Source organism: Arachis hypogaea, chromosome 12 (genome assembly GCF_003086295.3).
Source record: "Arachis hypogaea cultivar Tifrunner chromosome 12, arahy.Tifrunner.gnm2.J5K5, whole genome shotgun sequence".
NCBI lineage: Eukaryota > Viridiplantae > Streptophyta > Magnoliopsida > Fabales > Fabaceae > Arachis > Arachis hypogaea.
This window is the reverse complement of record NC_092047.1, coordinates 105,692,522-105,705,958: the sequence shown is the minus strand read 5'-3', so window position 1 is coordinate 105,705,958 and position 13,437 is coordinate 105,692,522. Positions and strand designations below refer to the sequence as shown.

General features: G+C 31.5%; 1 protein-coding gene across 2 annotated transcripts; it reads right to left on the bottom strand.

The window, feature by feature from the left end:
• Nucleotides 1-1,738: 1,738 nt before the first annotated feature.
• On the bottom strand, nucleotides 1,739-3,970 carry LOC112728041 (uncharacterized). Of its 2 annotated transcripts, XR_011868842.1 has the most exons (4): nucleotides 3,304-3,945; nucleotides 2,938-3,076; nucleotides 2,059-2,095; nucleotides 1,739-1,977 (listed from the first exon to the last, which is right to left on the bottom strand). XR_011868842.1 is itself a non-coding variant. In XM_025778016.3 (2 exons), exons 1-2 carry the CDS (start codon nucleotides 3,736-3,738, stop codon nucleotides 3,002-3,004), a joined length of 510 nt encoding a protein of 169 aa, XP_025633801.1. In that variant the 5' UTR covers nucleotides 3,739-3,970; the 3' UTR covers nucleotides 2,882-3,001. The 2 variants fall into 2 exon arrangements, 1 of the variants encoding a protein (XP_025633801.1); XM_025778016.3 differs by lacking the exons at nucleotides 1,739-1,977; nucleotides 2,059-2,095 and having other exon boundaries at nucleotides 2,882-3,076; nucleotides 3,304-3,970.
• Between the last annotated feature and the right edge of the window lie 9,467 nt (nucleotides 3,971-13,437).

The window sequence follows — 13,437 nt, the reverse complement described above, 5'->3', positions numbered from 1 at the left end:
TTTTGAAGATTAGCGAGGACGAAACGGAAATTCCGGCTCAAGTCCTCACGGCTGCCTTAGAAAAATTTTGTCTCCTATCTCTATTTCTGCAGAAAAAATTCTCCACAATTAAATTCTCATTCGGAGCCGTCCCGCAGGAATCTCCGCTTCTTGAAGAATTTTGCCATCGGTGCAACTGAGAAATTAGCTTCAGTTGATTTTGTCCTCGCCCTTTTCTTAAAAAAATTCGTACCACAAAATCTTGTTTGAAACAATAATATATAGTTAGGAACATATGCGGGTACTTAAGGGAAAAGCTCAGTATACAAGCGATTAGGGCTTGTAACTATTACAAGTTCATTAACGCCTAATCCACTAAAACGCGTTGCAACTCCTACGTCACTTACACGCGCTATACAAAGATCCCGCGTTTGTATAACTACCAAATTTAAAAGATTTGTTTCCTTCTTTGTTTTCCTTCTTTCCAAATTTCATCGTTCTTCTTCTCGCGCGTCTTCCCCTGGTTTTTCGATCGTTCTTTTCTTCTCCTTTCTCATTGGTTTGTTCTTCGTCATTGACGTTAGTTCTTCTCTCTGTAACTCCAGCTTCGTTTTCTTTTCGATTTTCTGGTTTCTGAAATCAAAGTTTGAACTCGTTTTGAAGATAATAGATGATTCAACCTCAGATTGTCAGCTGAATCAGGGCGAAGTGGAGCACAAATAGGAAGAAAAACGAGATTAAGAATCAATTGATTACATGTAGCAAAGAGGAAAAATGAAACCCTCATAGCAAAGACTCATTTGATAGGAATTGGAATGATTTTCTGCTAAATTTTGGTCTTGTGGACAACAAGTGGCTTTCAGGTAGTGTTGGGTTAAAATCTGCAGCAGAGGTGTAAATTTAATTTTTTATCGGGTGTATTTATAGTCTGTATTTGGGTGTATTATGCAGATCTCTATGCAGACCGTCATATATGGGTTCCAATCTATTTGGAATTCTGGATCACCACTTCATATTATAGTACCTGTAAATCAGACATTTTGAATACACCAGAGAGAGTTTAATTAATTTTGGTCTTGTGGACAACAAGTGGCTTTCAGGTAGTGTTGGGTTAAAATCTGCAGCAGAGGTGTAAATTTAATTTTTTATCGGGTATATTTATAGTCTGTGTTTGGGTGTATTATGTAGATCTCTATGCAGACCGTCACATATGGGTTTCAATCTATCTGGATCACCACTTCATATTATAGTACCTATAAATCAGACATTTTGAATACACCAGAGAGAGTTTAATTAATTTTGGTCTTGTGGACAACAAGTGGCTTTCTGGTAGTGTTGGGTTAAAATCTGCAGCAGAGGTGTAAATTTAATTTTTTATCAGGTGTATTTATAGTCTGTGTTTGGGTGTATTATGCAGATCTCTATGCAGACCGTCATATATGGGTTCCAATCTATTTGGAATTCTGGATCACCACTTCATATTATAGTACCTGTAAATCAGACATTTTGAATACACCAGAGAGAGTTTAATTAATTTTGGTCTTGTGGACAACAAGTGGCTTTCAGGTAGTGTTGGGTTAAAATCTGCAGTAGAGGTGTAAATTTAATTTTTTATCGGGTGTATTTATAGTCTGTGTTTGGGTGTATTATGCAGATCTCTATGCAGACCGTCATATATGGGTTCCAATCTATCTGGATCACCACTTCATATTATAGTACCTGTAAATCAGACATTTTGAATACACCAGAGAGAGTTTAATTATGGAAAAAAAATTTACTTATAATTGGATCAAATATATTTACACCATGTGTTCAATTTCTTACAAGAGTATATAACAGTTACATTAATCAGTGACAATATCATTAGAATCTATCTGACAAAATGGACTCAATAACAATGAGGATGGCCTGGACAGTCTTATTGCATCACTTCTCCTCGCTCATATTTCTGAATTTCTCACTCAACAGATGGGTTGCACACTTTAGGTTCTTGATTTGCTGTAAACAAAGCAAAATTAGAGTTAGATATATTTCTATTATGAAAAACTGATTTGATCGAAGACATATATTTGTTCTTACATTTTTTTTTCAGCTTGGTTTCTACCTGCCATTTTTTCTGAAATGAAAAATACACCCATAGATATCAGTAAGATACACCCATAGATATGAGTCAGATACACCCATAAATATCAGTCAGATATCACTCAAATACACCCAAATAATTACAGAAATACACCCAAAGAATTACAGAAAATACACTCAAACGATTACAAGAATTCACCCAAACGATTATAGGAATACACCCAAAGGATTTAAGAAAATACACCCAAAATTCGTTGAAGTACATCTTATGCATAATTTAGAACTCTTTCTCTTTCTCCTCCTCATCTTCTGCTGCTTTTTCTTCTTCTTCAAAAACGATTTTACCATGAAAAATCGAAAAAAAGAAAAAACAGAGAGAAAAGACGTAAATGAAGAAAAAAAAGAGGAAAACGAGGAAGAAGAACGTACAGAAACGAAAGAAAAGGAGGAGAAGAAGAAGAGTAAGAAGAAGAAGAACGTGCAGCAAGAAGAAGAAAAAGAATTTTAGAAACCATGAAAATAGAAAAAAAAACGAAGAAGAAAAAGAAGAAGAGGAGGAGGAAGAGGAGGAAAAGGACGAAGAAGAAAAGAAGAAGACGACGAAGAGGAACCGTTTAAGTGGGGCGCGTGTAGTTACGCTCCATTCAAAATGAGTTTATGCGCATGTTAATAAAGTTTGGACTGATAACTTGTAAAACTTGTACGGCCTTTTTACTTGTATGTGTAACAGACCCCGGTACTTAATTAGTGTTGCGATGATATGTCTTGATTAAAGAATCTAAAAAGAATACGTAAAACGGAGTGTACATAAGTTGCTGTATTAGGACAATTTAGGGAATATTATATAATGATTACTGTCACACTTCAAAATCGTACATTAGTCATAGGAAGTGATGGTAAACAAACACCCAACTAAATTAAAGTTTCCAGGATCACATAATCAGAATTTAGCCATCAAAACCGCTTCTCCTAGCACATGCCCCTCAATGGCTTCCAACGTTTTCTCCTTTGTCACCTGTTATTAACCAATTCACAAAATCAAATCAAATCAAATATGATCATCAACTTCTTTCTCACGTAATAATCTATTCCTTGAGTGAACAAGTCACACATTAGAAGATATTTTGAACTAATTTACTCTTAATGCATATTAGCATGTAATTATTATATTCAAGTTATGATAAAATCAAAAGCACATATGTAACCAATAAATAACATCAAAATTAAAATCGCTACACATACCTTGTTACCAAGATTTAGCTCATCATCCAAAGCATATAGTTTAAATTGGAACCTATGGCCATGTGTGGGTAACCTAGGTCCACGCCAGCCAGGAACCTTCCAATCATTATTCCCTTCCTTAATCCCTTTGTAATCCCCACCCATTTCCTCTTCCTTGCCGGAAAATCCTTCTGGCAAGCCCTTAACTGTAGGTGGGATGTTCACCACAACCCAATGGGTCCACGGAACAATGGGTCCATCCGGGTCGGGTGCATCGATATCCTCAACAACCAGTGCCAGATATTTCGTTCCCTCTGGCAGGTTGTACCACTCTAGCGGAGGGGAAATGTTCTTTTTTGCCCCTTGGCCTTCATCAGTATGGTGCCTTGGTAGCCTTCCTTCATTGCTTATTGTTGGTGATACCAATTTGAATTCTCCACTGCCATCACTAGCCATAGTTACAAGACAATTTTGCTTCTTTGTTTTTTCTTAATATATTTTGATGGATCTTTGTGATTATGAGCATTTTGAGATGAGGGTTCTTGCTTATATATAGCGGGAGTTTTTGTCTGACACATGGCAAGAGTGTCTAGTAGAGTCCAGAGAGATTAGTAAGGTAGTGGGGATAGAACACATGTCTTGACACGTGGAGGATGCTGGAGCATTCTAGTTTCTATACGAATATTGGAGGCTCTATCTGTTGGTGAAGCACTTTTTGAGTACTCTTATCTGTTTAACATAGAATTAGTCCTATCCATCCATTATTTTAACAAGCGGATCAAATACATGTCCTCCTTCAATATTTTTGGAGATAAGTAAAAAATTATTAATATAAAAATTTAAATATCCATGACATTATCTCGCCAAAAAAAATTTTGATATGAAAATAAAATAAGTGATATATTTTAATATGGTAAATTTTGGTGTTTTTTAAAATTGTGGGAGTACACAAATCGAACTTTTCGATTTGTGTTGAAAAAGTTGAAAATTTTTTTTAAAAAAATTGAAAAAATTCAGAGTACACAACTCGGACCATGCGAGTTCTTTAGTCATGAAATTTTGCTTCACAAATCGCATTGTTCAATTTGCAGTTGATGGAATTTGAAATCTGAAACATGAAATTCGGACCCTCCGTTTTGTTTGTTCTAGATAATTTTTTTTTTACATTCTGAGGAACACAACTCGCAGAATCCGAGTTCTGCTTTCTCTGATCCCACAACAAAGTGAAGCACTCCTCCTCTCCATACGCGAGTTCAACACTTCTTTTGATTCCATATTCAAATTAAAAACTCCATTATGTCATTGTGTACCTCTTGTTTGTCTTGGACACAAAAAATTCGCTTATCTAAGCATATATTTCCTTTCTGGTTTTGCTTAATTTTTTTTTGGTCTGGCAACTTTGTTTTGGTATGGGTCAGATACTTTTTTGGGTTTTGTTTGAATTTTTTCTTCCAAATTTTTAAGATAAATATCTGATGGGCTATGCCCAGAAAATTCATTGTAGAAATGGAGCCGAATTGACCAAAAGGCCGTTTTATTTTATTTTCTTCCGGGGAGATTGAAGGGTGGTTAAGCACTGACAAGCTTAGTTAGAAGGAATATCATCCACTTTACAACCGAAAAAAAAAAACAAGAAGAAGAATATCATCGACTATTCCACTTAAATATCATTACAATATTCAACATAATTAATTCTCTCTTGTATTATTTAAATAACAATTCATTAATCTTAAAATCGATTGATTTGGCGGTGTATATATATATATATAGGTTGAAAAGTTTGTTACAAACTTGATCTACAGAGCGAGAAAAATATCAATATTGGTTTGATCGGTGACTCTGAATACCATACTTCTTTTGACATTGCCATTAGGACTAGAGTGCAAAGGGACCAATCAAAACATAGCATACAACACCTCACCAAAAAAAAAAAAATAGCATACAACAATTCTGCCGAAATATAAGGTACAGATCAGAGTTTAAAGATATGCTATGTGGCAAAATATAAACCATACATTCTAAAGTTACACTTTTCATTTAAAACCGTAACCCTTCACAAAGAAAAGCGTCACCTAATGGAAAAAAGTAAATTAGAAGATTTAAGAGAAGAAATAATTAAATTATCAAAATTAATAGATCAAAAATTAATGATTTTAACTAATGTTAATTGTAATGACACCGAATTCTTAAAATCAATACAAAACGATTTTTCTCAAAATCTTTATTTTACTATAAGTTTTATTGAAGGATTTCAAAAACCCGAAAAAAACTTATTTTTCACATGGAACTTCTAAAAAATGCTACCATAGAAATGATTCCCCACATCTTTATCATACTTTTAACCCACAATTAAATTCTATAGTAGATATGCTTGAAGAAATATTAATATCCATAAAATTTCAAAGAAATAAGGAAAAAGAAAATCCCAAAGAAGAAAAATTCCAAAATATAATCAACATAACAGACTTAAAAGTAAAACCACCATTGAAATTATGAATATTGAAGAAAAATTAGAAGAAGTTACAATGCTTTTAAACAATTAAAAATGGCTCAAGAAAATAATATTATGAAACATGGTTTTCAAATAGAAGAAGAATTAGTAAATTCTGAAAATATAGAAAATGAAGAACACATTCTAGATTATTCAAGTGACGAAGAACCAGCAATTCCAATACAAGTAAAAAATGAAGTTGGAACATCTAAGGATAATCAATCTCAATTTAAATGGGAAACAAGTTTTGATAATTATGCTTTTAAAAAAGGGTTTACAAATAAAGATTCAAAATATACAAAAATACCATCAAAATATGTTCCTAAAATCCAGGAAATGGAAGGAGAAAGAATGCTCGATTTAGACTGTAAAAAGAACGAAAAAGAAATTTTCGAAAATTGGTTAAATTCCTTTTTATTAGAAGCCTTTACTAATCCAAAACTTAGTGAATTGTCTGGAAGAGATATTTGGAATTACATAGGATTTCATACTAAAGGAACTATAAGAGATTAGATGACATCAATAGAAAACCAAATAATAGAAGAATTAGCAACAAAAACTACAGCTTATGATAAGATATTATATATAATGATGATTCTATATAAAGAATTTTTTGGAAAAAATATTATAGATCATAGACAAGAAGTTTATAATAAAGAATATCAAGAAGCAAAAAACTATTTAGCTAATAATATTCAGATATATGATCTATGTAATGTAGAGTCTTATATATGTGAATATAGAATACATTATTACAAATTAAAAGAAGAAGATAAAAATCATTATCTTAGTATGTATATAACAAAATTTCCATATCCTGCTAATGAATTTATAATGGGAAGATTTATAAGAGAAATAAATAGAGGAACAGTTGAAAATAACTTTGGTGGAGCAACCTCTGCAATAAGAGAGGAAATAAAAGAACATTGTATGCAAGAAGCAACTCAAAAAAGATTTACAAATATAATTAGAATTTGCTGTCAAGATAATGAAGAGATACCTCAAAAATATGGTCTTAATAAAAATTTTCAAAGAAAAAGAAAATACTATCCAAACTGGAGAAAAAAGAGATATTTTAGAAAGGAAAATAATAATAAAAACAAAAGACAAAGAAATAACTATTGCCCAAATAAAAAAGAAAATTGTAAATGTTGGTATTGCCAAGAAGAAGGACACTATGCAAATAAATGTCCGAAAAAGAAGGATAAAAAGGATCTTACTAAACAAATAGAAATTGCTAAGTCTTGTTTCATGGAACCTTTAGAGAAATCTGATGATAACTTAGACTATATTTTTGAGTATGTCTCGGAAACAGACTCAGAGACTGAGTAATAATGCTACATTTATTACTATAAAAATAACAGAAAAGTTTATAAATGCTTTCATAGATTCTAGAGCAACACAATGCTTTGCTAGTTCAAATATAAAACTTGATTGGAAAAAATTAAAGAAACCATTAAGAGTTAGAATAGCTGACAAATCAATACATAAAATTGACCAAAAAGCAGAGATGGTTAAAATTTTTATTCAAAATTATAGGTTCATTATTCCATCTATATATATGTTAGATTCTGGAATGGATTTTATCATAGGAAATAATTTTTTAAAGCTATATCATCCATTCATTCAAGAATTAACATATATAGTTTTAAAAGCTCTACACGATTCTTCAATAAATCAAAAATTAAAACGTATAAAAATACCGACTACTACTATAGATAAGATCTTAAAATTTAAAATATTTTCTATATTAGAGACATGTTATTTAAATTTATACTTTCAGATAAATATCCCAAAAAATAATCTTGAAATAAAGATAGAAGAACTTTTGAATGAAATTTGTGCTGAAAATCCTTTAGATATTAAAAATACAAATAACGAATTAGTAAGTATTAAATTAAAAGATTCTACAAAAGAGATAAATGTTCCAAATAAAATTCCTTATTCCGCAAGAGATAGAGAAGAGTTTTCACTAGAATGTAGGGACCTTTTGGAAAAAGGAATTATAAGATTAAGTAAAAGTCCTCATGCGGCTCCAGCCTTTTATGTCGAAAACAATAATGAAATTAAAAGGGGAAAACGAAGAATGGTTATTAACTATAAGAAGATGAATGAAACAACTATTGGTGATGCTCATAAACTTCCAAGAAAAGATTCTATTTTAGAAAAAATCAAAGGAGCAAGCCCCAGGTATTTATCAAAGATTTATGGAAGAAAATCTAAAAGAGTTAAATGAATTTGTTTTAGTATACATTGATGATATACTAATTTTTACAAAACAGGATAGAGAAGATCATCTTCAAAAATTATTAATAGTTTTAGAAAGATGTAAAGAAAAAGGATTAGTTCTTAGCAAAAAGAAAGCAAGAATAGCAAAACAAGAAATAGAGTTTCTTGGATTAATTCTATCCACTCAAGGAAAGCTAAAACTTCAGCCAAATGTCCTAGAAAAGGTAAATTTATTTCCTAATAAAATAGAAGATAGAAAACAATTACAAAGATTTTTAGGTTGTATAAATTATATTTCTGATCAAGGATTTTTAAAGAATATAACAGAATACACTAAAAGCTTATTTCCAAAAATAAGTACTAAAAAAGAATGGAAATGGGATGAAAAATATAGTATGCAAATTCAAAGGATTAAAGAATTATGTAAAAAACTTCCAGAACTTTATATTCCAGAAGAAAATGACTACTTAATAGTAGAAACAGATGCTTCAGACATAACCTGGTCAGGATGTCTAAAAGCTAAGAAAGCTATAAAAAGTTTGAAATAAGAAAAAGAATCACTAGATTCTAAAGATTCCCCAAAGGAATTACTTTGCAGGTATATTTCAGGGACTTTTACTCCAACAGAACAGAGATATACCACTCATGAAAAGGAAACTCTAGCAGCAATTAAATCTCTTAAGAAATGGAAAATTGATTTACTACCCAGAGAATTTACATTAAGGACAGATTCAAGTTACCTAACAGGTTTCATACGATATAATTTAAAAGTTGATTATAATCATGGACGATTGGTAAGATGGCAATTATTTTTGTTACAATATCCAATAAAAATTGAATATATTAAGGGTGACAAAAATGTTATTGCAGATACATTAACAAGAGAATGGAGTTCGTCTACAACGCATTAGATCAAGAAATTCAAAAATATGAGCAAGAGCTCGAAAAATGCAAGCATTGTCAGCAAATAAAGACACAGATCCAATCTCTCAAGAAGGCTATTGAAGCAATGAAATCAACACAACAAGCAAAACCATCAGAGTTTAGCAAGCTAAGCATGGTGGACAAATCAGGTGAAGAAAAAATTTCAGAAAATAAAATAATTGCTGAAATCATTAAAAAATCCACCCAAGATAAAAAATATTATGTAATTTATAATGGCCCCATGAAAGGAGTATATGATGCCTGGGAAAAAGCAGCATCATTTACGCATCAATCAAGGATAATTCATAAAGGAGGGTTTCTAACACTGGAAGAGGCAAAGGAATCCTTCAGGGAATATGAAGCTCTCCATCCAGAGCAAACTCTAAAAAGAGCAGATAAAGCTCCAATTCAAACCCAGAGAACAGGGATAATAAGAAACATTCCTACAAGGGCTGAAATCAAGGAAAAGAAAAGGGTCTGTAGATCAAATCTCAGAGAAACCCTTAATATAGTCCTGAATTGGACTGAAGAAAAAAGGGCAATTTTGGGATATTATCCTATTGCCAAAGAACAGCTAACAAAGCTGGTTATATTTCCAGATGCTTCCCCATCTGATACCTATCAGTTTTTTCAATATGGATTAATTGATACAATTTTAATTTTTAATGATCTAAAAATTATTAGTGAGTTTCCTGCAGGATTCGTTGATGCAGTAAAGAGATTTAAAAATATGATTGACAATGTAAATCCAAGGGATATATCCCTAAAATTTACAAACAGTCAACCTATTTTTAATGAAGAAGAAGAATGCTTGGTTCCAGCACACCAAGTAATATTCATGTCCGTCTTCCCAGGAAATTTTCAACCAATTGATCAGATTCAAGACTTAACGATTTACAGTCATGAAGGAAGGTTAGCCAGCACATTAGCAAGGGTCTTTGAAAGAACTCAAAAAATAACGAAGGAATCCCACACAAGGATTAATTATAAAAGTAGAAATACTCTGCTTGTATCCAGTAAAAGAAATGAAATTGAAGAAAGAGAGATGAGACTCTTGGTGGAATTTGAATCAGCATTCTATAACTTATCTGGACTTTTAGAAAAGCTCCCTGAAGGGATAAAGAGGAATCTCTGCTATTTGATAAAAGACAGAGAAGACCACAAGTGCCAGCTATGTGCCTCAGAGATATCTGAAGAAAGCAATAATGAAACGGAATCAACTCACATGATTAAGGAAGTAGACAATGCATCAGAGGGTCACATGATAAAAGAAGAGGACAGTGCATCTGAAGCATCTCTCAACATTATTGCATAGTGACGTAAGCACTTAGGTCATAGAGCACCAACAATGTAGCTGGTGCAAGAGAACAAACAATGACGTAAGCAATGACGTCATAAGAAGGGTAAGGATGGGAATTGTCCATCAAACCCAACTATTATAAATAGGTTGCTTAGGCAATTGTAGAAGGATCAGACATTAGAAAGCAGGAGGCTAAGAGTACTCATATGCTAGGAGAGCAAGGAGGAAGCTGCCAAGGCGATTCTATAGTCTGAAGAAGAATTCCCTTAGGGAAAAATAATTCTAAACTCCCCTCTAGAGTTAGCATCTACAATCTCCCCTCTGGAGATAAAAACACCTTATGTAAAATATACTAAATAAAGGAAGTTTTTCTCTAAAAAGGTACATCTTCATCCTAGTCTTTCATTTATGAATTATTTAGAAAGTTTAGAATTAACAGAAGAATCTGATTATTATAGATTAACTGCTTTATTAGATAGTGAAAAACAGGCTGTTCTAAAAACAGAATTAAATCTTAAATCAAATGAAAATTAACAAAATCTCTTAAAAGAAGTTTTTAATAGAAAAAATATAATTATACTATGAAAAAATTCAACTTGAAGCCCCTATAAAGATAAAATCCGCTAATGGAGAACTTGAAATAGTTTTGATAAATGATGAAGAATTGAGTAAACAGATTGAGAAAATTAAGGATCAACAAAAAAGATCTAAAATTGGATGGATTCATATTAGTACTATACAATTCTTAATCAAATCTACATATATGAAAGGAATTAATTCACCAATAAGCTTAGCAATCTGTGACAAAAGAATTACTGATGACCCAATAGATCAAATAATCGGAATTGTTCATGAAAACCTGGCAAATGTAAATGTTAAATTCAACGCCCATCTTGGATATGCTATACCTTTATCAACTGAAAACCTTGGCAGATCTATAAGTTTGGCTTATAAATTTCACAGAAAGAATCTAATGGAACAAAATGATGAACCATTTTCGATTACATATGCTATAAATTATGCTTTAACAAATAGCCATCATAGTATAATATTTAAAAACAGTGAAAGAATTTATGTCGATGAATTATTTCAGAAAATTGTAAAAACAGAAATACCAAAATATAAAACTATTGAAAACCCAGTTCTATTATTAAAAGAACCATCAGAAAAATTAGTTTCATCGAATTTTTAAATAAGAGAATTTAAAATTAATAGCCCTTTAAGTTTATCTAAGTTAAAAATTAAAGAAGAAAATTCTGAAATAAAAGAATTAACAAAAAAGGTCGAAAAGTTAAATGAAACTCTAAACACTAAATTATGACAATAAATAAAGAAGAAATATACGTAACTTATCAAGACAAGAAACAAGAGCTCTTTGAAAGAGAAAATCGTTTAAATTATTTACAGTTTTCTGAAATAAACCAAAGAGCATTTAAAGCTCTAAAAATAATCTATGACAAGTTGAAAAGAGAAGTTGAAGAGCTAGAAAAATTAATAGAGTCTCTAGAAAATAGTGATGAATCGATGATAGAATTTGCAAAAATTCTAAGATAAATAATGAAGCATACAAAGATTGAAAGACCAGAAAACAAAATAAAAAGAAAAAGGGCGAAAAAATTAAAGAATAAAATAAATGAGCATAAAAGGGAATTAAATAATCTTCAGTTCGAAATTAATGATCTTATAATAAAAAGGATAGAAATAAGAATAAATATAAACAAGTTGGAGTTAAACTTAAAAAATTTATAAATGCCTGAAAAATCATATTATGACTTAAAAGAATTAAAACTGTTGAAAGAAAAAATGGAGAACGAAGTTGAAAAATTAAAAAGATATTTAGAAACAACAGAAAGTATAGAAATAAAAGAAGTTTTTGAGGATTTGAGAAATTATATTAAAGAAAAAGACAAACAGATAAAAGATTTTATATACAATAATCCATGCAAAAAAGAATATTATAAACTAAAACAAGATTGAAAAATTACAAATGAAATCAGAATTACAAAAACTAGTAACAGTAGAAATGGTCAATACTTTTATAAATTTATTCGAAGCAAAATATGAAAGGGTTAATAGATTTTTAAAAATTGGTATAAAAATTGGTATCAGAGCCAAGTTAACGATTAAGGGTAACACTTTCTCTTTAAGCAACACTTTTTAGTGACACGCTTTTTTGCCACAAAAGACAAAAATCTGTAAAAATGCATCTTTACAATAGATGACACCTTCTGCCAAAACAACATAATCTAACATGTCTTCATGCTAGACCTACTTGGTGTTACAAAGTTTATTAATACCATTTGTGTTTTCTGTTTTCTCCCTCAAGCAATTTGATCAAATTCTAGTTTACCGTCATTGTTTCGTTCGATTATTTGTCTAGTATATAAAAAAATATTGATCAATTTGTTAATTTTTTTGTTACGAATTAATTTAACCGATTCAAAAATTATTAAAACCAATATAAAGTATCATTTAAAAATGGATGACAACATAGATATCAAACTCGGTCTCATTCAGTCGGTGAGATTGGTCACCAATTCGAATTGGATTATCATTTGAACCAATTAAATAATTAATCCAATTAAATTTAGTCAAATTTAATAAAATACGATTTAAATTGAGATTTAACTTGACTGTCTAGATTTTTATTTTGTGTGCTTAAAGATAAAAATTTTGTATAAATGTATTGCCATATTATTAAGTATTTTGATTTAAGTTTATTTTTTTCTAAGAGGTGTGTTTTGACCCGACCCGCCAACAATCCGAGTCCAAGCCCGAGCGGACGACTTGACGGTCACATTACCCGAACAAGGAGGAAACATATTTTTCCCTTCTCACCACGTGGAGCCTGAATAGTTAGCAGAAGTTTTCAGAAAAGTGAGTCTGATCACAACGGGCCCACCTGAGTACAGACTATAAGAGGAAAGGGACTTACTCCTCTCCAGAGGTACGTCACCTACTCTAACCCTAATAGCTGCCTTTTATACGGACACTAACTTGAGTGTTAGAGTCCTTGCAGGTGGCCCTACCATTTCCTCAACTCGGCGACTCGGAGGAGCCTCCATACCAGAATCCATCCAGGACCAGTCCCCCGCAACCTCTTTACTCCAGTGATCTCCGTACCCGACCCATTTGGTCCAAGTGCAACCGAATAAGGTGGAATAGAAATCAAACTCGATCAAATCCGGTTAAATTAAAAAACGTTTTTTTT